The 26,799-nt window shown below is 44.9% G+C and overlaps 3 protein-coding genes across 4 annotated transcripts in view; all 3 read left to right on the plus strand.

Moving 5' to 3' along the window:
• Window positions 1–964: 964 nt before the first annotated feature.
• On the plus strand, window positions 965–7,620 carry usf1 (upstream transcription factor 1). Its single transcript, XM_084019422.1, has 10 exons — window positions 965–999; window positions 1,107–1,156; window positions 1,438–1,550; window positions 2,961–3,074; window positions 5,431–5,584; window positions 5,733–5,820; window positions 5,926–5,984; window positions 6,092–6,186; window positions 6,266–6,394; window positions 6,885–7,620. Exons 1-10 carry the CDS (start codon window positions 980–982, stop codon window positions 6,972–6,974), a joined length of 912 nt encoding a protein of 303 aa, XP_083875548.1. The 5' UTR covers window positions 965–979; the 3' UTR covers window positions 6,975–7,620.
• A 555-nt stretch (window positions 7,621–8,175) lies between these two features.
• On the plus strand, window positions 8,176–23,892 carry gkup (glucuronokinase with putative uridyl pyrophosphorylase). The gene is made up of 23 exons (XM_084019955.1): window positions 8,176–8,344; window positions 10,971–11,077; window positions 11,170–11,214; window positions 11,308–11,461; window positions 11,569–11,640; window positions 11,742–11,830; window positions 12,222–12,378; window positions 12,614–12,691; window positions 15,023–15,114; window positions 15,698–15,803; window positions 15,886–15,965; window positions 16,049–16,117; window positions 16,877–16,937; window positions 17,049–17,065; window positions 17,150–17,207; window positions 17,472–17,564; window positions 17,645–17,705; window positions 17,793–17,906; window positions 18,794–18,851; window positions 21,078–21,146; window positions 21,250–21,313; window positions 22,133–22,204; window positions 22,851–23,892. The coding sequence occupies exons 1-23, from the start codon at window positions 8,288–8,290 to the stop codon at window positions 22,944–22,946; spliced, it is 1,869 nt and encodes a 622-aa protein (XP_083876081.1). The 5' UTR covers window positions 8,176–8,287; the 3' UTR covers window positions 22,947–23,892.
• A 261-nt stretch (window positions 23,893–24,153) lies between these two features.
• Window positions 24,154–26,799, plus strand: part of ubash3bb (ubiquitin associated and SH3 domain containing Bb) — a 73,184-nt gene continuing 70,538 nt past the window's right edge. For both annotated transcript variants that reach the window (XM_084019952.1, XM_084019953.1), the window contains exon 1: window positions 24,154–24,358. In XM_084019952.1, coding sequence (XP_083876078.1) covers window positions 24,231–24,358 — 128 coding nt within the window. In that variant the 5' untranslated portion in view covers window positions 24,154–24,230. The remainder of the gene's footprint in view (window positions 24,359–26,799) is intronic.

Below are 26,799 nucleotides of genomic sequence, written 5' to 3' on the forward strand. Positions count from 1 at the left end.
AGGGAACCAGTTTGGGTGAAACAAGTTCCCTCTGCAACATTACATCTACACAGCTTCGGGACGTCGTCTACGAGGCTCCGTCACCGGTTCTAACGCCCATCTCGACAAAATGTGGCGGACCGTGGGTCAGCTCGTGATGTTGCTCATTTCACCTTAACCATTTATTTTCCAGAGTCGTCGACTGGTCTGGGATCAGGTGAATGCATTTCCTGTCGCGCGTGCGTATAGCGAACCCTTCATGCTGGAGTGTGTTGACAAATATCGGGGGAGGGACCACTGCGGCGTAAGTAGATCTTTGTTCGCACTGGAATTTAACAGAATTCATCCGCGTGTGTCTCAGTCCGTTAAATCTCCTTTGAGGTTATACGTGTTTGTCTCGCGGACAACGCGCCCGCGAAGTAGGCGGAAAGGAAAGAGCTTTGTTAAACATCTGTACATTTTTTTTCTTAAAAAAAAACCCAAAACGCTGGGGCCGAGTGGTATTGTCTAGCTAGCCGCAATGAGTAGTATAATTTCCGGTGCGAATATCCGATGTAAAATACATGTTAACATTCTTGTCAATATTTTTTAATAGAGTCAAAGAGCACACACGTTAAAATCCACACTGTACGTGTGAATTATTGCAAGTGTGCTTTCGTAAAACCGTTTCCACCACACAATAACGCTGACGCGTGCGGTACGCTCTAATTTGAAGCTTTAATTTTGAAGGTAAGGACCGGCCGTTTCCGGTGTCACACATGTACCGTTCGCCCTGGCTCTGCTCGCGCCACTAGCTTCCAACTAGCGTATTTTTCGACTGTTTGACTGTTTAATATTTTCTCGTTTAAAGTCAGCAGTGTTTGTCCTTTCGAGCTACATTGCCTCAATGTTTCTGTCAAACTCATGAACTGGGTTCACAGTCAGGCTGCGGGCGCGAGTGAAGGTGGTCTCCTCGTCCAAGACTGGAAATGAAGAGGTGAGGAGGACGGTAACTAACAACATGCAGCATTGTCAACTAACGTGAGGATAACCAAACCATGCGATGCTAGACGACTAGCTGTGAGTTAATGAATGAATGTGCTGATTTAACCACACGATGACTCCTCGTGTGTTTTACATGTGTGCAGCCAACAGAAACGCCCTGAACCGGATGGGAGTGTTGCTCTCAACGAGGAAGGTGAAAACACCGCATATTATTATTGTTTTTATTATTATTGTTATTGGTTTTATTATAATTGCATATTTAACCTAACTTGTGAAAAGGTATTAAAAGTTATGAAATACGTCCCAGGGGATTGGTATGATGTTTATATGTGCTGTCAAAAGCAACACTTTCAGTTTCAGACACTCCCCTTTAATGTTGGTAAAATAATTTAGTTGTGGGGGTTTGTTCAAATGTGTAATGTGTGAAAACCTTAAAGTTTATGTAACATTTTGTGTGTCTTGGTGCTCCTCCAGGGTCTGTAGCCACGGCAGAGGACCCGGCAGCTATTGCCACCATTCAGTCCGCTGCCACCTACACCGACCAACCCATCAAATACCTTTTCAAGACAGAAGGAGCAGGCGGCCAGGTGTGTGGTCATTTCAGATTACCTGCCTGGCGTTGTGTTAGATCTGGAGGGACATTCTTTGACCATTATTTCCAGCAAGAGGCACTTGAGCTGACAATGGCCCCTTTTATGTTGCCTTTTTGTTGCAGGATCATTGCTCCTTTTTTCCTCAGCGTCGTTAGTGTCAAAGATAGAGAGACCAGTGTTTCCCCTAGAGTATTTTTTCAGACCTGGCGGTACCCAATCATGATGGCACAAAGGCACACACGTGGGGTCATAGACAATCGCAGCAACAGCAGACTCACGAGATGTCCGCATAGAGGCCCTGACAAATGATTATTGATTTCCGAATTTATATTAGTTCATATTGGGCAGTTTAAACATTTTATTTTGCTTGGCCTGGTGGGGGAAACCATTGGAATGCTGCACCTCCATGCCGCAAACATTGTAGGGGAATGTCAGTTATTCCGCCTCTGAGCCGGTAATGAAGGTAGTCTCAGCGGAGTAACGGGACAAAACGAGGCGAGACGGCCTCCGTATGAAACAGAAGGTTATGTTTTAATGACGTTAAAACATTGATCTGAAGAAGACAGAAAGCCGGTATTTGCTCGAGCAAGGCCGCCATTGTACGCATCAACATGCTGTATATGATGCATAGCTACTATGCTTGACGAGTCATGTAAATGTTCACGAATAGCAAGAGAAACTCAACTCTCACTTAACCTTCCATTGTTGTTTTGGTGTGCAAGACGCATTTAATACATCACACTACGGCCGATGCGGATGTGGGACACGTCACACCCTCGGTTCCGTGAAGCCAGGATCCTTGGGTGCAAAGCGGCATATTGAGGATTCTTCTTTCCGTGATTATGGCGGGATCTCCTTTTAAAAAGGCCTAGTGACACAATACCCACAATACACTCATACTCTCGCATTAGAAATACCTCAGCATTAAAAACACACTGAAACTAGATTTTGGATTAATAGAGTATAGAACTGCATACTAGGAAAGTTAGTTAAGTTGTGATTCAGATTGTTCCACCAGGTGGGTTGAAGCACTTTAAGTAGAAATCCTCGCCTTTTGACTAGACCTTGGGTGTCACCTCAAATTATACCTGTGGACCACTACCCCAAAAGAAAAACAACAAATAAACCAAGCAACTATGTTATTTGACACAATAGGTCGGAATGGAAATTGAAGCAGTTGTCAGAAGGGTTTCTCCTGTTATTGCCTTCATGCAAACTGACTGTAACAAGTGCATATCTTCTCTGTGACTCTGACTCATGAAAATTGCGTTACCATCCTGGTCTCCGTCCTCATGACCCACTTCACGTAATGGAGACCTAAAAGTAGAAGTTGGATTTAGATGCGTCTACGTGCTCTACATTTGTATCAGTATGTCACCTAATGTGTGATGTGTTGTGTCCCAGGTGACCTACAGAGTGATCCAGGTGTCGGATGGCCAGTTGGAGGCTCAGACAGATGGCGCTGCAGCGGTCAGCCTCGTCACTGGTTTCCCTGCAACCACTCAGACTGTCACACAGGTGAGAGCGACACCGGCCGACTGTACGAGCGGGAAAAATGACCAACTAACCTTCTCCTTTCAAACCTGACATATTTGATACTAAAATCGAGCTTAGGTTTGCAAGATGCGTCGGTCCGCTTAAAGGAATACTTCACCGGTGGAACATGAGTCTGTATTGAAAGTGGGTCATATGTCAAAATGTAAAATAAATGGATTTAAAATCACTTTTTGGCTTATGTGGATGGAAGACAACAACTCCCACAATGCACAGCTTCGCAGGCCACTCCCACTGATGTAGACAGACTGGCGGCGGCGAGCAGCCCGGTGGTGAGTGGATTTGGGACAGAGTGCAGAGCAGGTCTGTAGTGTCAGTGGGTCCCACCACTGGTCTGTAACAGGTCTGTAGTCTCACTGGGTCCCTCCACTGGTCTGTAACAGGTCTGTAGTCTCACTGGGTCCCACCACTGGTCTGTAACAGGTCTGTAGTCTCAATGGGTCCCTCCACTGGTCTGTAACAGGTCTGTAGTCTCAGTGGGTCCCACCACCGGTCTGTAATAGGTCTGTAGTCTCAGTGGGTCCCTCCACTGGTCTGTAACAGGTCTGTAGTCTCACTGGGTCCCACCACTGGTCTGTAACAGGTCTGTAGTCTCAGTGGGTCCCTCCACTGGTCTGTAACAGGTCTGTAGTCTCACTGGGTCCCACCACTGGTCTGTAACAGGTCTGTAGTGTCAGTGGGTCCCTCCACTGGTCTGTAACAGGTCTGGAGTCTCGGTGGGTCCCTCCACTGGTCTGTAACAGGTCTGTAGTGTCAGTGGGTCCCTCCACTGGTCTGTACCAGGTCTGTAGTGTCAGCTGGTCCCACCACTGGTTTGTTACAGGTCTGGAGTCTCGGTGGGTCCCTCCACTGGTCTGTAACAGGTCTGGAGTCTCAGTGGGTGCTGCCCCCTACAGGCGGGTTGAAAACATGTGGAACTAGTGTTGTAGTCTCACATCCTTAGGGCGGTCAAAATTGCTCAAAAATGACGTTCGAATATTCCCTTTAAAAAAACGCATATATTCGAATTTCAATAACGGGACAGATTAATACGAGACATACCTACTTGTATAGGTAATTTATTTAAGTTTAAACATATTTAACAACATATTACTGACACAAAAATAAGTAAATGAACTAATGGCCAAGACCGCAGACCTAGGCCACTCGCTCTCCCTCCCTCTCCCTCCCTCTCCCTCACTCTCTGCACATAGCGGTTTCAATGAACGACAACAATAAACAAATACTGAGTGCTGATCAAGAGTTTTGTGCAAGCATTTTAAGGTTGTGATTCTTGTCCCAAATATGGCAGGCTTCATTCAGTGATTGAAACAAATATTAATATTAATTGAAGTTTTAGAGTATAGAACAGACATTCCCTGACCTCAGGCGCGCGCCCACCTGTAAAGCAGACAGTCGTTTTTTTTTCTCCATATGATTCGAATGTTAATTTTCACAGTTGAAATTCTGTTTTTAAACAACTATTCGAATATATATTCGAATTTAGAATATTTGTTGACAGTCCTACACCCCCTACACCACCAAAGAGCCTCCGATGATGCAACATGAGGATATTTGCATCATCGGAGGCTCTTTTTCAGAACAGAAACACGGAGATCTCCGTCTGAAATGAAGGAATGATGACGACATTCAAACATACTACCGGGTACTACCGGTACTAACCATACAAAGCTTCATGCAGACGGTGAAGTATTCCTTAAACTCTGAGGCATTGGAAGTGTATAAAACAGTCATGCAGTAGTTTCTCATCTTTGGCTGGTGGAGTTGTAGCATTTATTGCTATACTTTACCCACAATGCACTGCTACATTCATGCTGTAATGTTACTGCTCACTGTCACACGCTCTCACTCTCTCACACTCTCTCTCTCTCTCTCTCTCTCTCTCTCTCTCTCTCTCCACCCTCCACCCTCGCTATCGCCACACTAATAATGTCTCACTTTAGGAAACAATCTGAAACCTCAGTGCAGCATATCCAGTATTCTCTATATTCTTCAGTTTGCCTCTGTGGAATCAGTGAAGCTGGTTATATTCTATATTTTGGGTTCGTGTGATATACAATGCTGTTTCTGTTACTGATAGCACTCAGTCACATGAAGTATGGAGAACGGCTGTTTTTCAGGCTGAGATGAAAGTCTATTTCCTGCTCATTTATTGTGTGATGTTTGATGATCTTACAGTCTTTGTCTATCTACACAGTAACTACCTTCAACCAAGTTGTAAATAAAAAACATCCTCGTAGATTGATTTCTCATGTATCGTGTACTGTTGAACCACCCAATGAAGGGTGGAGTTAATGAGTTCCTGTCTCTCTGATGAAAGGCTGTGTTCTCCCAGCCGGAGGGGTTGGAGGGAGACGGCAGTGCAGAGACACAGTACACCTACTACCCGGCCACCATAGCAGACGCCACCACGGGTACCATGGTGTCCACGGTGCAGGCCTCTGACACCCTGCTGGGCCAGACCACACCCACAGGTAATCACTGCTGGCACAGTTAGTGTTAGACACAGCTAAACGTTTATGCTCTTATGTTCTTGCTGGCGGTAGTTACCGTGTTCACGCTTTCATCTCATGATAGAATACTATCCGTCTCTGCGGCTGACAGTGATCTTCTGTTTGACAGGGCAGCTTTATGTGATGATGTCACCCCAGGAAGTTTTGACGGGTTCCAATCAAAGGACAATCGCCCCGCGCACTCAGCCATACATAGCGTACTGACATCAGAACGTATCAGAAATACAACTCTCTAGCATTCTTGAGTCTTCTACATCCAGTGAGTTGAGCCAACGTAATAGATTTGTTCTCAACTGTTTCAGGAAGCAAGAAGCTCCTCGGGGCTCCAGAGATGATAAACGGCGAGCCCAGCACAATGAAGGTCAGTGTTCACAGCCAGCGTGACAAGCTGAAGATATAACTGGTAACTAAAAATATACAAGTAGGTATGAATGGTCAGACTGAAATCCCACTGAAATGTTCCAACAGTTGAGCGCCGGCGCAGGGACAAGATCAACAACTGGATCGTGCAGCTGTCGAAGGCCCTCCCAGACTGTAACATTGACTACACCAAGACAGGACAAGTGAGTTCTGCTCCGACGACTCTGGGTCCCACACAGGCATCATAACACATTCAGTGAAAGGTTGCCGTTTGTGTTTCAGAGTAAAGGAGGAATCTTGTCCAAAGCCTGCGATTACATCAAGGAGCTCCGACAGAGCAACCTGAAGCTGGGGGATGATATCAGCGCTCTCGATCGTCTCAGGATCGACAACCAGCTACTCAGACAGGAGGTATACCTGCACACGTCGCTGCGTTTAGCCTCTGGTCAAGCATTCAGTTAAATATACTGCAGTCAGAATAGATTTCTTTCTTCTTGTGAGTGTGAAAGAGGCTGTGAAACGACCTTAAACAGACTTCTAGACTAATCCGCCTGCTGATTAGTGTATTTTGGCTGCGAGTTGAACACATGTACGCCGATACTGGAAACAGGCATCTTTGGGTTGTCACCCTCAGTCCAGATGAAAAACTGCTGTACCCTGATTACTTGCTAGTTTATGACTAGAAATCAACAAACATGATTTCTTGCATGCGTCCGATGTAAACTTGAAAGTTGGCCTAAAAAATACCTATATGTCATCCCTGTACCATTCTATTCTTAGACTTATTAGCAACGTTAATAATAACGTGGTTCTTGCTTTAGTAATAGTTTGTATTAATAGTAAGCCAGCTGCAGAGGCAACATGACTACATGACTTACTGTTGTGTGTTGCTGTTGCGTAGGTGGAAGACTGGAAGTCCAAGAATCAGATCCTGAGGAACCTGCTGCGACAACATGGCATTGTGGGATCATCCAGCACGGACCCCCAGTGAAAGGCCTGATGCCAAGGGGATTTGGAAGAGAACCGCATTTGGGCCAAAAGAGTACTTGAAATGCTTGAGATACTTTTTTGTGAGGAAATAATTGAATATTACCATTTATATTCAAATGCAGCTTCTTTGCCGGACGATGTCCTTGAATATTTTCATTGAAGCATTTTACAAAATTGAAATCCTTTGCCTTGGGAATATGACCCAATCATAATTACATGACGTATAAAGAGAGGAGGGGAGGAAATCAACTTTAGTTCCAGAAGTCATCCGTTTCATGAGTTTAACAGAGGCAGCATTGAATGCAGAATGATTGTTCATTGGCCTCCAGTACAGTCAGCTCTAAAACGTGCCCAACTACTCAGTCCGTTAATGTTTCTTAGCCTCTGCAGGACTGTGCTCCTCTATTAAATGCACTCATGTTAATGTCCCAGAAGAAAACCCATTGTATTCATGCTTTGACTTGTTTGACTAGTTCAGCTCTTTTTTTGCTTTGTAATTTTGTATGTTTCATGAAACCTCACTGGGGACAATAATTGCATTGCAACAATGTAACTAACTAAATAGACAGGGGTTGGTAAGCATTGCATTGTAGGTAGGCTAAGTATGTCTTTATAATAAAACAAATCACATAGTATGCTGACTGTCATTAGCCACCCTGTTGTGTTTAAACGTGGTATTGATTATTGCCTCAGTCGTGTGTGTGTGTGTGTGTGTGTGTGTGTGTGTGTGTGTGTGTGTGTGTGTGTGTGTGTGTGTGTGTGTGTGTGTGTGTGTGTGTGTGTGTGTGTGTGTGTGTGTGTGTGTGTGTGTGTGTGTGTGTGTGTGTGTGTGTGTGTGTGTGTGTGTGTGCGTGCGTGCGTGCGCGCGCTGCTCGTCACTGACGTCACTAGGATTTGAAGACGGAGAAGCTTAAATAATCTTTGCGCTTGCATCTTTTCAGTACTGTGTTAGAACGACCAGTGAAGAAGTCCAGCTAGTAACAAGTTAAAAGCAACAGACTGTAGGCTTTACCGAATTGCTTCTTTCTAGTATATTCTTTCTACAGACTGTGATGCTATAATCCTAAAACTCTATGTATCCTTTCATCAGTCTGAGATTATTCTGGAAATCAAGTCACTGCTGCTCGTCTTCATGCTGCAGTATGGAGACCACTACTGAGGTGGTCCTGCGTGTAGGCTTTATTTTGAAGGAACTTTGCGGAAGTACATTAGTTCGTTGACGTTGGCAGAAGCTGCTGCTACAGATGAGAGCGTTGAGTTTATCCCCCGCTGCTGTGTTCTTCTCGAGCCAAAGGACGAAGTGAAGTGTCCCAGATGATCTGTATACTGCTGGTAGCCGGTCACGGCACCGTGTTAGAGGCGCACATCAAGGTAAGCAGAATGAATGCTGGCGCAGACAGGACGTCACTTGCGGCGGTGCAAAGTTCGCGGTTGTTGCGTAGCGGCCACAGGGCGGCAGGACTCCCGTCCACATCAGACTCTTCACCCCGGCTAGCTCGGCTAGCGTGTGGGCATGTCGGGCTGCAGCGTCGGACGTTTACGGGACGGTGAGGATGCGCTACAGGGCATTTTTAAGGATAACACGTTTGTTCTCATGCTTGCGGTAATGAGCGCCACCTACCGAGCATTGTGGTGGAATTAAATCAATGTTTGTATGGCCAATCTCCACGTTAAACTACTTTCCCTCAGAGCTAAAGTTTGAGACGGACAACATCATAGGATCAAAGGTGAAGTGCCTTAAACCTACATTCTCTCTGTTGGCCATCAGGGGGCGCCTCCTCTATGAGTCACTATAGACTATAGAAGACTGAGACAATCACCATACTTCTCTCTCTCGAGTTATTATCTCAGTACATTTTATGATCTCAATTTCAAGTCTTCTTTTTTTTTTTTTTTTCATAATAACAGCGTTATTAAGTAGATTTCTTTGGATGCCACCTGTGCAACAAGTCCAGTCGTGAAATGTCCTCGCTCCCTTATATTCCACAGTCAACTGTCAGTGGGATTAGAACAAAGTGGAAGTGATTGGGAACGACAGCAACTCAGCCAAGAAGTGGTAGACCACGTAAAATGACGGAGCGGGGTCAGCGGATGCTGAGGTACATAGTGGGCAGAGGTCACCAACTTTCTGCAGTCAATCACTACAGACCTCCAAACTTCATGTGGCCTTCAGATTAGCTCAAGACCAGCGTAGAGAGCTTCATGGAATGGGTTTCTATGGCAATGAGCTGCATCCGAGCCATACATCAGCAAGTGCAATGCAAAGCGTGGGATGCAGTGGTGCTGCCACTGGACTCTAGAGCAGTGGAGATGTTCTCTGGAGGGACCAATCACACTTCTCCATCTGGTAATCTGATGGACGAGTCTGGGTTTGGCGGTTTCCAGGACAACGGTACTTGTCTGGCTGCATTGTGCCACATGTAAAGTTAGGTGGAGGGGGATTATGGTGTGGGGTGTTTTTCAGGAGCTGGGCTTGGCCCCTTAGTTCCAGTGAAAGGAACTCTGAATGCTTCAGCATACCAAGAGATGTTGGACAATCCATGCTCCCAACTTTGTGGAACAGTTTGGGGATGACCTCTTCCTGTTCCAACATGACTGTGCACCAGTTCACAAAGCAAGGTCCATAAAGACATGGAGGAGAGAGTTTGGTGTGGATGAACTTGACTGGCCTGCACAGAGTCCTGACCTCAACCAGATAGAACACCTTTGGGATGAATTAGAGTGGAGACTGAGAGCCAGGCCTTCCCTTCCAACATCAGTGTGTGATCTCACAAATACACTTCTGGAAGAATGGTCAAAAAGTCCCATAAACACACTGAACCTTGTGGAAAGCCTTCCAGAAGAGTTGAAGCTGTTATAGCTGCAAACGCTGGACCGACGTCATATTAAACCCTATGGATTAAGAATGGGATGTCAATTAAGTTCATATGAGAGTCAAGGCAGGTGAGCCAATACTTTTGGCAATATACAGTAGTGTATTAGCAAGACACAATACATGTAAGTGTAACACAAAGCAAACTCGATCATGAATATTAGTACATACAGTGCCATGTACTTAAGTGTACTAAGTTCAATTGATTTCAATGTAATTTAATTTATAGTGTCATATGACAACCGTAGTCAGCTCAGGACACTTAACACTAGGGATGCAACAATACAGTTAACCCACGGTTCAATACGTACCTCGGTTCTTGGGTTACGGTTTGGTACATATTTTGTGCGTGAGAAAGAAAATTGCTTTTATATATTCAAAAATGATTTTGTTAATTTGCTAATAAGCTAAGTATAGTAAAGTAAATACAATCCAATGAAGTAAAAAAAAAACTAACACTTAAAAATGCAAAAGTGCTTCTTAGCCTTGACGAATGGTAGATCAGATAAAAGGGGTTAAAACAATTTCAAAAGTAAATGTACATATTTGAAATAAATGGGTCACCGTTTGAAATAAAAATACCATTAAACATAAAGTCACCGTTTGAAATAAAAATACCTGTAAATATAAAGTGACCTGAATAACAATCTTACTGTATTTACGTTTATCCTTAGCCAGCAGTTTCAATTGAGCTTCGATGTCGCCCGCTCTGGCCCCTGGGACACATTTGACTATGGTCGCTGGTGTCGCTATTTTCACGTGTCTCACTATGGAGCTGCCAATGACCAGAGTTGGCTTCTCAGCGGGTGTGTGCTGAGTGGGGAAAATCGATTAGACACGTGAACATGGTGGTTAACATTGGGCTTCGGTTTAGAACTATGCCTCCTTCGGACATTCACCCAGCCTCCCAGCTGAAAGTATGCAGTATAAGTACTCTAAATACACTTTGAATGGTGCCGTTTACATTAGAAATTAAGTAAAACACACAACATGAGGTGCTCCAAAATAGCAACTGATGATGAGTGTGTCTACCATTTTCTATACAAGTACGTTTATACTGTAGTTTGTAAGTCTGGTGGTTTGGAACGTGTGTTTGAGTCCAGCTGTTTGTTCCACCTCTCCCAGAACGATGACACAGGATTATACAGCCACCTGACCGGGGTACCAAAGGCTTTACTTCCTGGCGTTGGAGGAAAGAAGATCCTTGACTTCTGGTGGGAAACAGTCAACATGTAGGTGGAAGTGACCGCTGGCCCAACAGGAACAGGCCTCTCATGTTCACTCATTCTCTAGTTAGCTGCTCAACTGTCTGATTTCTCTCCAGGCGACAGCTGTTCACAGAGGTGTATCTGGTCACTAATGCGGACAAGTGAGTTTGAACGGTGGTAAGACCCGCCTGGTGTTCACTCTGCAGTGTTTGTTGCACCATTCTGCTCCCTTCTTATTCTGTCACTCTGACCAGGTATAAGCACTATGAGCGCTGGGCCACAGCTAATGACTTCCCCGTGGAGAATGTGGTGAATGACGGCAGCACCACGTTGGAGGACCGCCTCGGGGCCGTGGCCGACCTGGAGCTGGTCATACGCAGCCGCAAGCTGCAGGACGACATCGTGGTGGTGAGAGGAATCCACCTGCTGCCGGCTGACGGCGGCGGACGTCCATTCACACGATCACATTTCACCGTGGATTCTGTAGAAGTGAACGCATGTTGTTGTGTGAGCAGATCGCAGGAGACATGCTGTGTGCGGACCAGAACTTTGACATTGCTCAAGTTATTCGCTTCTTCAGGTCGGAGGTGATTTACCACAATGCAATACATAGTCTTACAGAGGATATTTATCAAGGTCCAATGAATGTTTTTGTGGAGTTGAAGTCATCGTTTTGTTTGTGCTGCAGCCCGGAGAGCTGATGATCTACTACGAGCTGGAGGAAGGTGAGAAAAGCAGCTCCAGGGGCATCGTGGAGGTCTGCCGTGACACCCACAGGTGAGAAGGAACTTCTTCCTTTAGTCCCATAATGCACCACATGATGGAACAGCAGCATGTTAGGCTGATTGGAGACGGGTCAGGTCTGCTCACAATTATGATGACCTAGATGAAGATCAGATCACATTAATGACAAATTTATTGAGAAAACCATGAAATTCAAAAAGGTTCACATACTTTTTCTTGCCACTGGTACACTAGTAAAGGCTATTTATATAGCACTTATCAAAGTGATCAATTACAACATGCTTTTGCGAGGTGGACATAAAGGACCAACTTAGAAAACAAGATACACACATTTCCATATTTACAAACAAATGAAAGTACAACGTAACTCCTCAGAACTTCATTGATCAGATTGAACCTCCGGGTGAATCTATCGTCTAATCAGGATAACTCGCTTCTTGGAGAAACCACAGGAAGGGCTGACGTCCTCCCGACTGGCCAGCGTGGTGTTTTACTGCATCCAGAGAGACACGCTCTCCTACCTGTCTGACTTCCTCAGCCTGCAGCCTCAAGCCACAGACAGGTCCTTCGGAAGGTTCTGGGTTCGTAAGTGCTTATTCAAAAAGAAATGTCATGTCAGCAAAAGTGATTACTTATTGTTGATTTTACCCTTACCTTAACTGCTGCCTTCATGATTCTATTTGAATCTGTACAAAATAAGTTTGTGTCAATCTGTGGTTTGACTCTGCTTGTCCTCGTTCACATGTAACATCAGGTCACAGGTTCCATGAATGATTAACATACTCACCAGGACCTTTGTGGCTCCTTTCTCTGCAGGAGTGGCTCATCAATGAGAAGCAGCTCGATGTGTTTGGCATGAAGCTTCCTACCGGCTTCCAGCTCATTGGACAAGTGGTTAGTATCCCAACCTCAGTTCATCGTCATGTTTTTGTTCACGCAGCAATGTGTTGAAACTCAGAGATTATGAGGGAGAAAGTCCGAGACGAAGGCCTGAACATTACTGTAATCAAGCTGATGGTCGACCTTAAGGGAGTCCTCCATCCATTTAGCATTATGTTGCTATAACACTGTCAGACTCCTGAGGCAAAGTTAAAAAAACAACATTATTCCCACATTACCCACAATGCAATGCAATCACTGAGATTTGTGGTCTGGCAAACTCTCTCTAACTCCACACCCCCAGATGTTTTTGCTTTTCAAAAAGCCCTGACCGACGCTGACTGGGGTGACATTCAATCGAATTTTATTTTATTTATAGTGTCATACCACAACAGTTAGCTCAGGACACTTAACACATTGAGTAGGACTCAAACACGGTCATGATTTTCAGAGTTAAAGCTGTGGTCTACATCATTATCTGTACTCGCTATTTCTTCAAAGTTTGCAGGATTTGGATGAGACAGAACATATTGTTGCCCATGATTTTCAGAGTTAAAGCTGTGGTCTACATTCTGAAAATCAGTTGAGCCTCTGAACCCCTCCCCTCAGTGTTCCACGATTCAACGAGGCGGGATGACGAGGAGCAGGGGAGAGGAGGGGATTGGATGGAGGGTACGAGCCAATGGGAGCCTTCTGGAGCAATGGCTCCCATTGGTCAATTTCTATGCAGACCTACAGCTAATAGACTGAATGGATTTTTTTTATTCCAAATCTTAGACCATAGCTTTAACACATATTCAGAGTCCCAACATCACCAGGAGGAAGAGTAAGAGTGACAGTCTATCACAGGGAGACATGTAGAGACAGACAGGTAACCAGTCAATCACAGGGCTGTAGAGACAGACAGGTAACCAGTCTATCACAGGGCTGTAGAGACAGACAGGTAACCAGTCTATCACAGGGCTGTAGAGACAGACAGGTAACCAGTCTATCACAGGGAGACATGTAGAGACAGACAGGTAACCAGTCTATCACAGGGCTGACATGTAGAGACAGACAGGTAACCAATCTATCACAGGGCTGACATGTAAAGACAGACAGGTAACCAGTCTATCACAGGGCTGACATGTAGAGACAGACAGGTAACCAGTCAATCACAGGGCTGTAGAGACAGACAGGTAACCAGTCTATCACAGGGCTGTAGAGACAGACAGGTAACCAGTCTATCACAGGGCTGTAGAGACAGACAGGTAACCAGTCTATCACAGGGAGACATGTAGAGACAGACAGGTAACCAGTCTATCACAGGGCTGACATGTAGAGACAGACAGGTAACCAATCTATCACAGGGCTGACATGTAAAGACAGACAGGTAACCAGTCTATCACAGGGCCGACATGTAGAGATAGACAGGTAACCAGTCGATCACAGGGCCGACATGTAGAGACAGACAGGTAACCAGTCGATCACAGGGCCGACATGTAGAGACAGACAGGTAACCAGTCTATCACAGGGAGACATGTAGAGACAGACAGGTAACCAGTCTATCACAGGGCTGTAGAGACAGACAGGTAACCAGTCTATCACAGGGCTGACATGTGGAGACAGACAGGTAACCAGTCTATCACAGGGCTGACATGTGGAGACAGACAGGTAACCAGTCTATCATAGGGCTGACATGTAGAGACAGACAGGTAACCAGTCTATCACAGGGCTGACATGTGGAGACAGACAGGTCCATCCTGCATGTATTTGGACTGTGGGAGAGAACCCACACTGAGAAAGGGAGATCATGCAAACTGCACACAGAAGGAACCCGACCCGGGAATCGAACCCGGGACCGTCTGGCTGTGAGGGGACTACACCACCGTGCAGCCCCATGGGTGGAGTAATGGTCTCTAAAACAGAAAATACAAGGCCGCTTCACCAGTAATACAAGGCAGAATCACAATATCTTTATTTTACATGGCATGGTGATGGTCATTGAGTATTTTTCAAAATCCATTATGTTTGTAAAGGATGAAATAATGAGTCAGGTGAGGATTCACACAGTGAGCACGTTGAGAACAATGCTAACAATCAGGAAACCAGTGGGTCGTGCAACGGGAAATGCATACTGTATAATTTGGGAAGATGAAGTGTGCATATGAGACTTGTCTCAAGAAAAAATGGCTGAATCATCAATAAATTGGCAAAACAAGGCGCCTCAGTAAATGTTCCTGTCTGGTGGGGATGAGACCTAATGTATATTTGGGCTTGGATGCTGTTGTTCTGTTCCAGCTGATAAAGTGGATTTGTGTATAAAACCCCCTTTAGTAGTTCTAATACATCTCCCTGTGGACTTAGGGCCTATCAGACTACACCAAGTGGCTCACCCACTACTCCACCAAGCAACAAGACAACCCCGCTCAACCCATCACATGCAGGTCATTTGCCAGGTGAGGAAATACAAAGTACAGTCACTCCCCTTGGTGTGGACTCAGACTGCCATGGTTGACACACCTGGAGGCATCGTGTTTCCACTCTGTTCTCATGATCGGGATTCTCAGGAACTTCTCATTTTATCTCCAAATTCTACCAATTTCTACAAATTTGGCACAAATATCCATTTGGACTCGAGGGTGAACTGATTAGATTTTGGTGATCAAAGGTCCTGATTTGGATCCACTCGTTATCGCTACCCTCATTATCTGTGCTCGCTATTTCTTCAAAGTTTGCAGGATTTGGATAAGACAGAACACATTGTTGCCATAGCCAGGCAGCAGCCAATGGTTCTGAAAAGTGAAGCCAAAGCTGATGGCCATCAGCAGACGTATGCAGTCACGTTTTAAAGTACTCATTGAGGAAAATGATGTTAAGATATGAAAACAAAAATGACACGTCATGTGGCTCAAAGTTATACTGCAGATGAAAATCTTGGAAGAACCCTTATGAAATCTCTTGTGAGCTTTCTCTTCTCTAGAGCCTTTAAATGTTCAAACAGAGCCTGACAAACACTTAAAGATATCTGACCACTCACAGGGTTGGATTAATGGGGAACCCTTCAGACGGCTTCAACGGGAAAACCATCGCTATGTCCATCTGTAACTTCTGGGCCGAGGTCACTCTGGTGGAGAGCCAAACTTTGGTAACGCTCTCACTCTCATGGGCTAAAAACATTTCAGAAGAAGCGTATTGTGCAAAAGTCATGTGATTATCTGCCTTCCTAGGTATTAGTCCCTCACCCACTCAATGACCCCACAGAGTTCGGAAGCTTGCAGGATCTGTTCTGTATCAGCAGGAAGGAAGGGTGCGTACCGAGCACGTCACATGATCTAAAACACACCACACAGTTGGTTCAGGCTTTTTGGAAATGTCCGTCCTCCACTGCAGGTACCTGGGAGGTCTGCGGCTGCTGCAGGCCACCTGTAAGAAGTTCTACCAGTTCTGTTCCAAACAAGGGTAAGACCAGCATGTGACATCCTCTCAGAGACGATCTTTACTGGCCTTCAGATGGAGCAAACCTACCTCTATGTATGCTGCTAGAACTTACCCACGATGTATTTAGAATTAGAAATGAAGGAAGTTTTCTTCAGTAAAAGTTATATTGCAAAAGTACTTCTACTCAGTAAACATTGTAAACGTGAGTTTATGTTCTCAATCTCTAGTTTCAAGTCTTCTTCAATCCAGCATGATGTTCATTTAGTACATTATGGTCCATTTAGAGTCCACCAGACCAGGAAGCAGGGGATGCTTTAGGGGCGGGGCTACCTGCTGATTGACAGGTTGCTACCAATGCTAGTTAGCTACTAACATTTAAGAAGATTTAACACTTAACCTTGAATCATGAAGCTAACTTTGTTAGCAGCTTCACAGCTTTGGGGTGCCACTCTGCCGCTTGTGTTTGTTTGCTTGTTCATTATTATTATAGATCCATCCATCGCTCCTCCGCACTCCCAATATGATCACTTACTTCACTCGCCAAAATTCAAGATGGCGGTGGACAAAAACGTGAATTTGAGGCTTCAAAACCGTAGTCGGCCAGTTATCTCAGGTTTCAAACGAGAATGAATAAGGTCCATGTCTGCATTAGAAACAGGAAGGAAATGTGATGTTTGAAAACTGGGACTATGCTCACAGCTCTGGTGGAAGATGTTCTCCGTTTGGTTCATGTGAAAGTCCCTTTCCCTGCTGACGCTGCATCCATGTGCTTTACTGCAGTATTGCTTTGACGAAGCAGAACTTCACACTGAAGTACGACACCAACATTCCTCGGCAAGTGGTGAGCATCCATTCAGAAACTGCTCTCCAAGTAATGGAGGCCAACCATTCACAAAGTGTGTAATGTGACAATGCTCTGTAATGATGAAATCATTTTCTGGTTCTACTGCAGGGCCTTGCTGGAAGCAGGTAAACCCTTCTGCTCGTGTCTGTATTAGCATTTAGAAATGGAGTAATTGAGGAGAATTGATTAGCGATCCTCTCTTCTCACAGTGCCATCGTGTCAGCTACCCTCAAGTGTCTCATGAGATTCTACAACATCACCGACAGTGTAAGGATTCCTCCCTCTCATGTTGTTACCGACGCCATCACTTATCTTATCAAAGTGCCTCAACCAGTTAATGGAAACTGTAGAATGGTGAAGACCTGCTGTGATGCAGATATATTGTATGTATTAAGGTTAGTCTAAGCTTAGGGAAAGACAAGGATTCTTAATTAAATTAAAATAAAATATGCCCACCGCAAGAAAAACACTTGTGACCAACGTGTTCTACTGTGTCTTTACGTCTCTGTATGTTCCCGTTTCACACCACAGGACCTCCCGAAGGCAGTCCGGGCCAACTTCATCCTCAACGTGGAGACTGATGAACTGTTCATTACAGCTGGCCTGCAGGACAGAGTTGTTCAGGTCAGTACCAGATTCAGTTCGACTCAAAGGTCCTCTGTCGACATGCCACGTCACTCATCTCTGCTTGTTGTCCGGTTCAGGTCTACGAAGGCCTGGTCTACATGGATTTCAGCAAGAAGCTCATGGATGATCAGGGCTGCGGTACTGAAGTCGCCGTCTGTCTGTGCAGCTGATGATCAAACACATGTCTTTGCTAACGTGTGTGTGTGTGTGTGTGTGTGTGTGTAGGGGACTATGTGTCCATGGACATGAGTGGGCTGCCCCAGTTCTGGCTGGCTTACCTGAGTGACCCGAGTGACTCTGGACGCATCCACAGCAACATCAGACAGCGCTGGCTCAGCGGTGCGTCCCAGTATTGCAGTCTAACTTTTGCATGTCCATAATATATTCTTTAATAAGAGCAACACATTTCAGTTATCCATAAACAGACAAAAGGTTTTTCAGAATAAGATACTAAACCATGTGTATTTCCATCGGTCTGTTTGAGTTAGATTAAAGGAGAAATCCGGTCATTTTTGACCCCATTGTCGTCGTCCCCAGGGTCATCCCAACTTATGAGAAGCAAAAAATCAGACAAAAATTGACGTTGCCTAGCCCGAGATCTGTACCTGCCTGGCAGCCTTCCAGACTCGCTCCAATGCTAACCCATTGGGGCACGTTATATCTGCTTTCCTGGGCCTCAGAAAACAATTCCAAGACCTATGCAACACAGGTTGGGTCCGTACGAGACACGACGGCGCTCGTTTAGCTCAAATAGTGTTGCAAAACGACATAAATATGTGTGTTTTTGCATGGAGTTACTCACCTCAAATCACCCCGTAGACATTAGCAGTAGATAGCCGAACGGCGCTCGTCCCTCCCAGTCACCGCAGAAACGAAAACGTTTTCCACGTAGTTTTGATTTTGTATCCATAAAGAAACGATCGAGCAGTGCAGTCGTCCTGTCCGTAATAAATCCAGGAAGCTGTTATGTCCATATGTATGACTATGTTGCAACATAGCAACGATAGCTTACAGCTAAACAGCAGCCCGTAGCCAAAACAATGCAAGTCTCGCGCAAGTTCAGACGGGAACACATCTCGGGCTAGGTCAAGTCAATTTTTGTCAGGTTTTATGCTTCGAATAAGTCGGGATGACCCTGGGGACAACGAAAATGGGGTCAGAAAATGACCAGATTTCTCCTTCAAGACAGTAGTAGAGCTTCTCTCACGCTGCCTCATCTTTCACAGGGGAGCCGCTGGTCGTCGAGGCCATGAAGACTTTTGCTGAGCTCACTGATCAAGCGAGGTTGGTTTGACTGCATTGTTTTTGCTCCAATTTTTCAAGATATTGTGGAAACCCAGGGGAAGAGGTGGAAAGATTCACGGAGAGAATAAGGGTTCGAGGGGAACAGGAAAATGGGTCAAACTATAACTGAGGATTCCTCCGACTTCACAAGGGGTAGCGGGGGGGGGGGGCTCCTGAGTTGAGTCCTCCGTCATGTGGCCAGCTCCCCTCCCCCCCAATAAGTCTGCCTCTTGATGCCTCTCTGATTACCTGACGGGCTGCAGGTGTGTCCAGTAACGTATGGTCGAATAGTCTTTCTCTCTTAGGAAGGTTCCTAACTGAACATAAGAGCCATTTAATTCTCTAAATTTGAAGGAAAGGAGCTCCAATGCTTCCTTTCAGATCTCCTTTAGCATAGGATGCATTGGACCTTCCTATACGAAAGGAAAGGAGATTACGCCGACCCACAATTCTTCTTGAGAGCAACATTTAAAGTGCCGCACACCTCGACCGTTGAAGAAAACAAACGATATGCCTATTTGCATATTTAACAATGACTTTCATGCAGACATATAGTAATTGGAATAGTGTTGATAAATGTGTGTGGACAGTGATAATAATTGAATGGTATTTTTTATTTAAATCATGTTACAAATGTTTGACAAAAACGAAACTAAAACCACAAATGAAATGTAAATACAGTAAAAGGTCAAACAGGAAGGAGGAGCTGCTGGACCTGAAGCCAGTCAGTGAACCAGCTGTTTATAGAACCAACAACATGGGGAGAAATGGACGTCACGCCTTTTGTAGTGCATTATTGTAGTTTCTCCACCGTCGACGCACGTCAATCACCGGTGTTGATCATCAGCGGCCGCGTTATAATGACGTAGCTTAGTTAAAGTCCGGTCGGATTCTCTGAGCACCGCGGCCGTCTTTTCCTAAATCCTTTTGAGTTCTCCTATCGCCTTTCCTTAACCCGTGATGTTTTCCCCAGAGGTCAAGGAAAAGGAGTTAGGAATAGGAGTTAGGACCCAATAAAAACACTCCTTCTATCACCTCCCCTAGCCGGAGCCCGGGGACCCGCCCCCTCTGCTGATTTGGCTCATTGAGTTCCCCTGGTTTGCCACAATAGCAAGATAGAATCAAGATGCTGATTAGACAGCATGATTACTGTGCAGGTGTGCCTTGAGCTGGTCACAATAGAAGGACTGGATGTGCAGTTTTATCACACAGATATTTTGAGGCAGTGTGCGGTCGACATGCTGACTGCAGGAATGTCGAACTGAGCTGTTCTCTTTGAATTGGATGTTCATTTTTCTACCACAAGCCGTCTCCAAAGTGGTTTCCGAGTATTTGGCAGTCTGTCCAACCGGCCTCTCAACTCCCCCGACATGTCACCCGGTGAGCATGTGTGGGATGCTCTGGATCAACAATACGACAGCATCTTCCACTTCCTTCCAATATCCAGCAACCTGGCATTCAACAGGCCACAACCAACAACCTGAGCAACTCATGAGGCAAATGGAGACCCCCCCAAGTATACATTTTAGAGTGGCCTTTTATTGTGACCAAAGACACACCTGTTCAATAATCAGTCTGATCAACATCTGGTGTTCATCTCCACATGAACACCAGTCAGGTGGGTGAGTTATCTCAGCAAGGAGAAGTGCTCACTAACACAAATATGTGAACAAACTTTGAGAGAAAAAGGACCTTTTGTTTACGTCAACAACAACAAAAATTGGAGCAAAAACAAAAGTGTTGCATTTATATTTTGGTTCAGTGTATATCAGGACAAAAGCTAGACATAAACAACCATGGGAATTCTGGGAAACGGACTTGCATTGATATAGCCCCTTTCTAGTCTTCAAATGCTCAGAGTGCTCCATGTCATCATTCAGCCATTCACACACACATTCATTAGTATCTAAACATACACACTCACACACTGAGGCACAGCCTTGGGGAGCATGGGAAGGGTTCTTGGACTCTTCGACATCAGGAGGATATAGAAACGCTGGTCTTGTGTCTCGCCTTGTACAGCCCTTGTGCTTTTGTGGGGGAAATATTTATGTTCCAAGTAACACCCCCCCCCCCCCCCCCACACACACACACACACACACACACACACACACACACCACGAAGAGTATTTAATGTGCTGCAAAAAGTGATTTTGTCTTTGTTGTGGCATTTGGGAAGTTGAGAATAATTGAGGTGAATCTTGACATCTTGTGTTCTCCCCCCAGGACGGCGCTACACGACAGAGACTGGAGGCGTCTGGCACAACTGATGGACCAGAACTTTGAGCTCCGGAGGTACGTAGTGTGTATATATATATATATATATATATATATATATATATATATATATATATACATCCAGCTACACTCACAGCTGAAGTAACAACATATCCCACAGGTCCGTCTACACTGATGACTGTCTGGGTCCTGGGAATCTCAAGATGGTCCAGTTGGCGAGGCAGGTATGTACTTAAGGGTTCCACTATCTGCTATGAGCATGTTTTATTGATTATATTAGTATTCAGTCTTTTGTCCATTTCCACCTGTGTGCCTATCAGACAGCAACCTCTGCTTCTGAAACATGAATCCAAGGCTGAGGAGTTTCACACTGTCATTCTCTCTTCTGGCCACCAGGGGGTTGTATAGAAGTCTATGAGAAAATGGTCCTACTTCTCTCTTGATGTATTATCTCAGTAAACATTGTAACCATGAGTTTATGGTCTCAATCTCTAGATTCAAGTCTTCTTCAATCCAGCATGATGTTCATTTAGTACATTATGGTCCATTTAGAGTCCACCAGACCAGAAAGCAGGGGATGCTTTAGGGGCGGGGCTACCTGCTGATTGACAGGTCACTACCACGGCATAGCTACTTAGCTTCCAAGAGGACTTTAACACTTAGCTGTGGCTCAGAGTAAGAGCGAGTCATCCACCAATTGGAATATTGATGGTTTGAATCCCGGTCCTTGAACGAAGCTAACTTTGTGAGCAGCTTCACACCAGAATCCAGATGGATCCAGATCCATTGGGCTGCCACTCTGCTGCTTGTGTTTGTCAGAGCCACCACTCCTCCTCAGTCTAAATATGGTCACTTCCTTCACTGGTTCCAAAAATACAAGATGGCGACAACCAAAATGCCGAACTTGAGGCTTCAGAAGTGTAGTCCACAAACCAACGCGTGATGTTACCATGACTACGTCCACTTCTTTGAAACAGTCTGTTTCCTATGGGAGTGGGGTTTTTATGTTTATACACTCATAAAGATTTTACTGCTCCTTGCAGTTTGGCTCGGCGGTGAAGTTACCAGGCAGCGGTGGGGCCGTGGTGGGTCTGTGTCTGGATGAAGCCAGACTGGTAAGACTTGTTCGCTGAGATTTCTTATCCATGCATGTCTCACACACACACACACACACACACACTGTATATATATATATATATATATATATATAATATACCGGATAACACCGGATAAGCGGTTGAAGATGAGATGAGATAAAATGTAAAAAATAGTTCAGTGAAATTTCATGTTCTAGACATGGCAGAAAAACAAAGTAGTTTAATTTATTTGTTTTAATCTGTTCAATGATCACAGCACTGCACTCACGCTGCCATATACATGACTTGTTTTTTGTGTGTTCTGTAACATTTTTGCACAATTTGAAATCGAAAGTTCATAAATCATTTTAAAAAACTAGAGTTTAACCAGCTGATAAAAATATCCACAATCAACATGCAGCGTCTCATGGCTCAGCCCACGTTGTAAGAAAAAGATCTCAAGACCAAGCTGAGCCTGCTTTATAAAGTGATATTAGCTCAGTGCCCAAACCCTTGATCTCACCGTCACAGAATGTAAAAGGTTGAGTCGGTCTACAGCTCTATAACTGTCATTTCTCATTCCCGTCTCAACATCTCACTGTGGGTTGTACATCGTGAGGTCGGATGTACTGGATTTGTGAATCAATGCCCTGTTGTCTGATGCAGTCTGCATTTGGCCCACTAGGTGGAGATGAGGCAAGCTTTCCAGGAGGCAGGCTGTGTCTTCTGTGTCATCACACCATACAACCCATCTGCCAGCACTGTGGGGGGCCAGCGATAAGCTCACATCTCCCACCACTCAGGCCGACTGGGGGCCTTTGCTTGGATGTGGCAAAGTGTGGCCCGCAATGAGGTCCAATATAATTTCAGTGTTATTACAATGGACAGCAAAGGTCATTGATCAGCTTCATGAAATTCTATGAAAGCCATGAATACAAAATGAACAGGGCTGCCTTAAGGATCTTTACTATTTTAATAAATGATCAGATTGACCTAATGACGTTTAGTCAAAAATCAGTGTTTCACTCAAATGTTTGTTCCAGATCATATGAGTAATGTTAAGATGAATGATCAACCGTGGGTCAAATTTCTCAATCACAACTATGGATGGGACGATATAAGATTTCATTGTGATTAAAAAAAAATAAGACAATAAGTTGATCGTGGTGAATTTCCATGATCAGGATAATCTGAAATATCGTCACAAGTAACGTAAAAAGCCCTGTGATAGACTGGTTACCTGTCCAGGTGTACCCTGCATTCACCCAATGACAGCTGGGATCGGCTCCAGCCCCCCGCGACCCTGAATACAGGATCAGCGGTAGACGATGGATGGATGGTAACGTTAAAAGCTGTCTAGTTTGCTATCATGGCAGGGAAGGGAAAACAGAGCCTGATTTAAAAAAAAGTACAAAAATACATTCTTAAAAAAAATCACAAAGAAGATGTCTTATCTGTGATGCAATACAAATATTTGTTTCTTAACTAAATGTGAAGTGATTCCAGTATGTTTTAGTACAATTTTAAGAATGTAAGCATATTTTGATGTTTATGGGGATAATATTGTGAATCACAGTTATTTTGGCAGGATCATCTTGACATGAAATTGCCGTATGTCCCATGCCTACTGACAGCAATGTAAGATGATGATGTCATTATTTTTTCTATATTGTGATACATAAGTTGTATACTATATAAACGTATGACCCAAATTAAAAGCAACTGTTGTAGCTCCAGTGTTTTGTCATTTGTACTCCATAGTGTATTACTACTCCTGTCGTAGCGTTACTACATATAGATATATATAGATGATGTGCCGTAGACCAGAGAGGACTGTGTTGCCGCTGTGCTGCCTGCATCCAGTCAGCACATCTAATTCGCCGTTTCCTCCGGTGGGCGGAGGCGGACGAGCGGGATCTGCCTGGCTGGCCGCACAGCGCTGCCCTCGGCTCCACACGGCGTCGTTGCCTCGACCTCACCACTCATGCGGACCCGGCCGAAGCTCGTGGACTAGCCGGAGGTCTGGTAGTGGACTGCATCGGGCTTGTAGCGGACCCAATGGACTATGGCTGCCAAAGAGGACCTCTACAGTAAAATCCTCCCTCGGAGGCTCCGGCAGAACCGGCCGGGTTCGGTGAAATGTGGCTCCAACCTGGACGTGCTGCTGTCCATGGGCTTCCCCAGACCGAGAGCGTAAGTACCTGACCCAAACACCCGTGTGCTGACTGGGGGGTTACATGCCGTCCGGGGGACGTGGCCGCTGTGTGACCGGCAAGAGTTGCGTTCGCGGACGCGTCAAAAACGGCATCACTCGATGATGTGTGCACACTTTCTGTGCGTCGGTGTTCAGCCTGCAGCCATAACCAGCAGAAGAGTGGAGGAAAGTATGATCGCTATAATAACAGCAGAATTCATGCTGGCTGCAGCTGAATCGAGTGGAACGACACATACAAGTTAACAAGTGTAACGTCGGCATCAAATAGCCGACACCAAATGTGATTCTGTTTCACTTCGTTTAGATCGGAGCCATCAGTGAATATGTGTTCAAACTTCATCAGAATGTCTAATAATCCGTTTTATTTCCCTACTTCTTGACGAGTCAAAAGTTGATGCAAGTTTATATGAAGTTTTTAAGTCATATGAAAGTTTTTAGAGAAAACTGGAGTCATGCAGTCATGACTGTGTGTGTGTGTGTGTGTGTGTGTGTGTGTGTGTGTGTGTGTGTGTGTGTGTGTCATACGGTTCACGATGTGTCCTCTGCTGCTGAATGGGGGACTGTGTTTGACTCGGTCACATCCGTCCTGTCGGCTACAGCCTCTCACTGTAAACACAACATACAGCAGCTACTAACAAACACCAGTATGTCGCTGGTGTGTTTACTGGGGCTGGGAATCATCAGAGACCCCACCATACCATATTATCACCATGCCATCACCATGCCATATTATCACCATGCCATTATATCACCATGCCATATTATCACCATGCCATTATATCACCATACCATATTATCACCATGCCATTATATCACCATACCATATTATCACCATGCCATTACATCACCATACCATATTATCACCATGCCATTATATCACCATACCATATTATCACCATGCCATTATATCACCATACCATATTATCACCATGCCATTACGTCACCATACCATATTATCATCATACCATTACATCACCATGCCATTATATCACCATACCATATTATCACCATGCCATTACATCACCATACCATATTATCACCATGCCATTATATCACCATGCCATTATATCACCATACCATATTATCACCATGCCATTACATCACCATACCATATTATCACCATGCCATTACATCACCATACCATATGTAGGAGACATACAGGTTGAGGATGAGGAGCACGGTGTGCTTGAGAGTGTGTGTGTTGCAGAGGTGGTGGTTCACGTTGTAGTGGGCGTGTGCACGTGCGGAAGTGGGTGTGTTTAAAGGTGCGCACTCACCTGTGACACAGATGATGAGAGAGGCAGGGTTGGGTAGTAGCCGTAATTTTTGTTGACCGCTATTCATTCATTCATCACCCTTTTATCTGTTTATTCCGCTGGTTTCCATTCATCCATCTCAGCTGCGCTGTAATAGCTCTGTGCTGTTTGTCACTAATAAATGCACCAAAAGCATCTTTGGATCTCAGCGTATCTGTCCTCATAGCCTCTTAGCGCGTCAAAAATCTGCGAACCTGAGGACCCAACCTTTTACTCTCAGCGGCTAATAATGTTTGGTAAGGAAGCCGCAACATTTGTCAACAAAAAACCTGGCGTTTAATGAAAATCATCAAGCCGCACCAAAGCACCAAGTCATCACGCAGGGATTAGCAGGAGAACAAAGGGGCCACAGCTAAGTGCCACACCACGCCATCCATTCACCTGGGAACAGGTAGGCCGGAACCTGTCAATGTTATGTGGATTAAGGAATCCGCTTCGATTGGAATGCATTGAGTCAAATGAGGACAATGTATTAAATGGATGTTGCGCTGGTTGCAGTGGCGCAATGAAGGTGGCGCAACTTCTCCGTGCTTTATTGGATTGTGATGTCGGGACTTTGTGGCATAAATAGATGGCGGCTGGTGTTGTCTAAAGGCCTCTTGCTTGTTGGAATGCTTGGATCGAATCTGCTCTTTCAATTAATTTAAATGCAATTTATATGGATGGATTTTGAATGCGCTCTTGATGAACTGTGATTGTGTTGCTTCATACAAAATACAATCTAACGGAAATGAAATAAAAGCTGTTGCTGAATGTTTAAACATGGAAAACGGAAAAAGGGAAATTAAACTGACGGCCAAAGCTGTGGGAAATAAAATCGAACGGCTCCAGCATGAGCGCAAAAGTGCCGTTAATAAGATCAAAGCGCTTATTCCGCAAATAAAAGCGCACATGGGATCAACAGAAAATGTAACCGAAATCCCCTCACAACTGAACAACTTGAATGCACTGTGTAAAAAGGCCAACGACCTCCATAATGAATTACTGCCACTACTTCCTGAAGATGAAGGTAAAAAACAAAATGAGTGGCTTTCTAGCATTATGGAATACAGTGATGCATTCAAGGAACGACTGGAAAGATGGATACAGGAAAATCTACATGA

Source organism: Eutrigla gurnardus (assembly GCF_963514095.1).
Source record: "Eutrigla gurnardus genome assembly, chromosome: 10".
NCBI classification, from domain to species: Eukaryota; Metazoa; Chordata; class Actinopteri; order Perciformes; family Triglidae; genus Eutrigla; species Eutrigla gurnardus.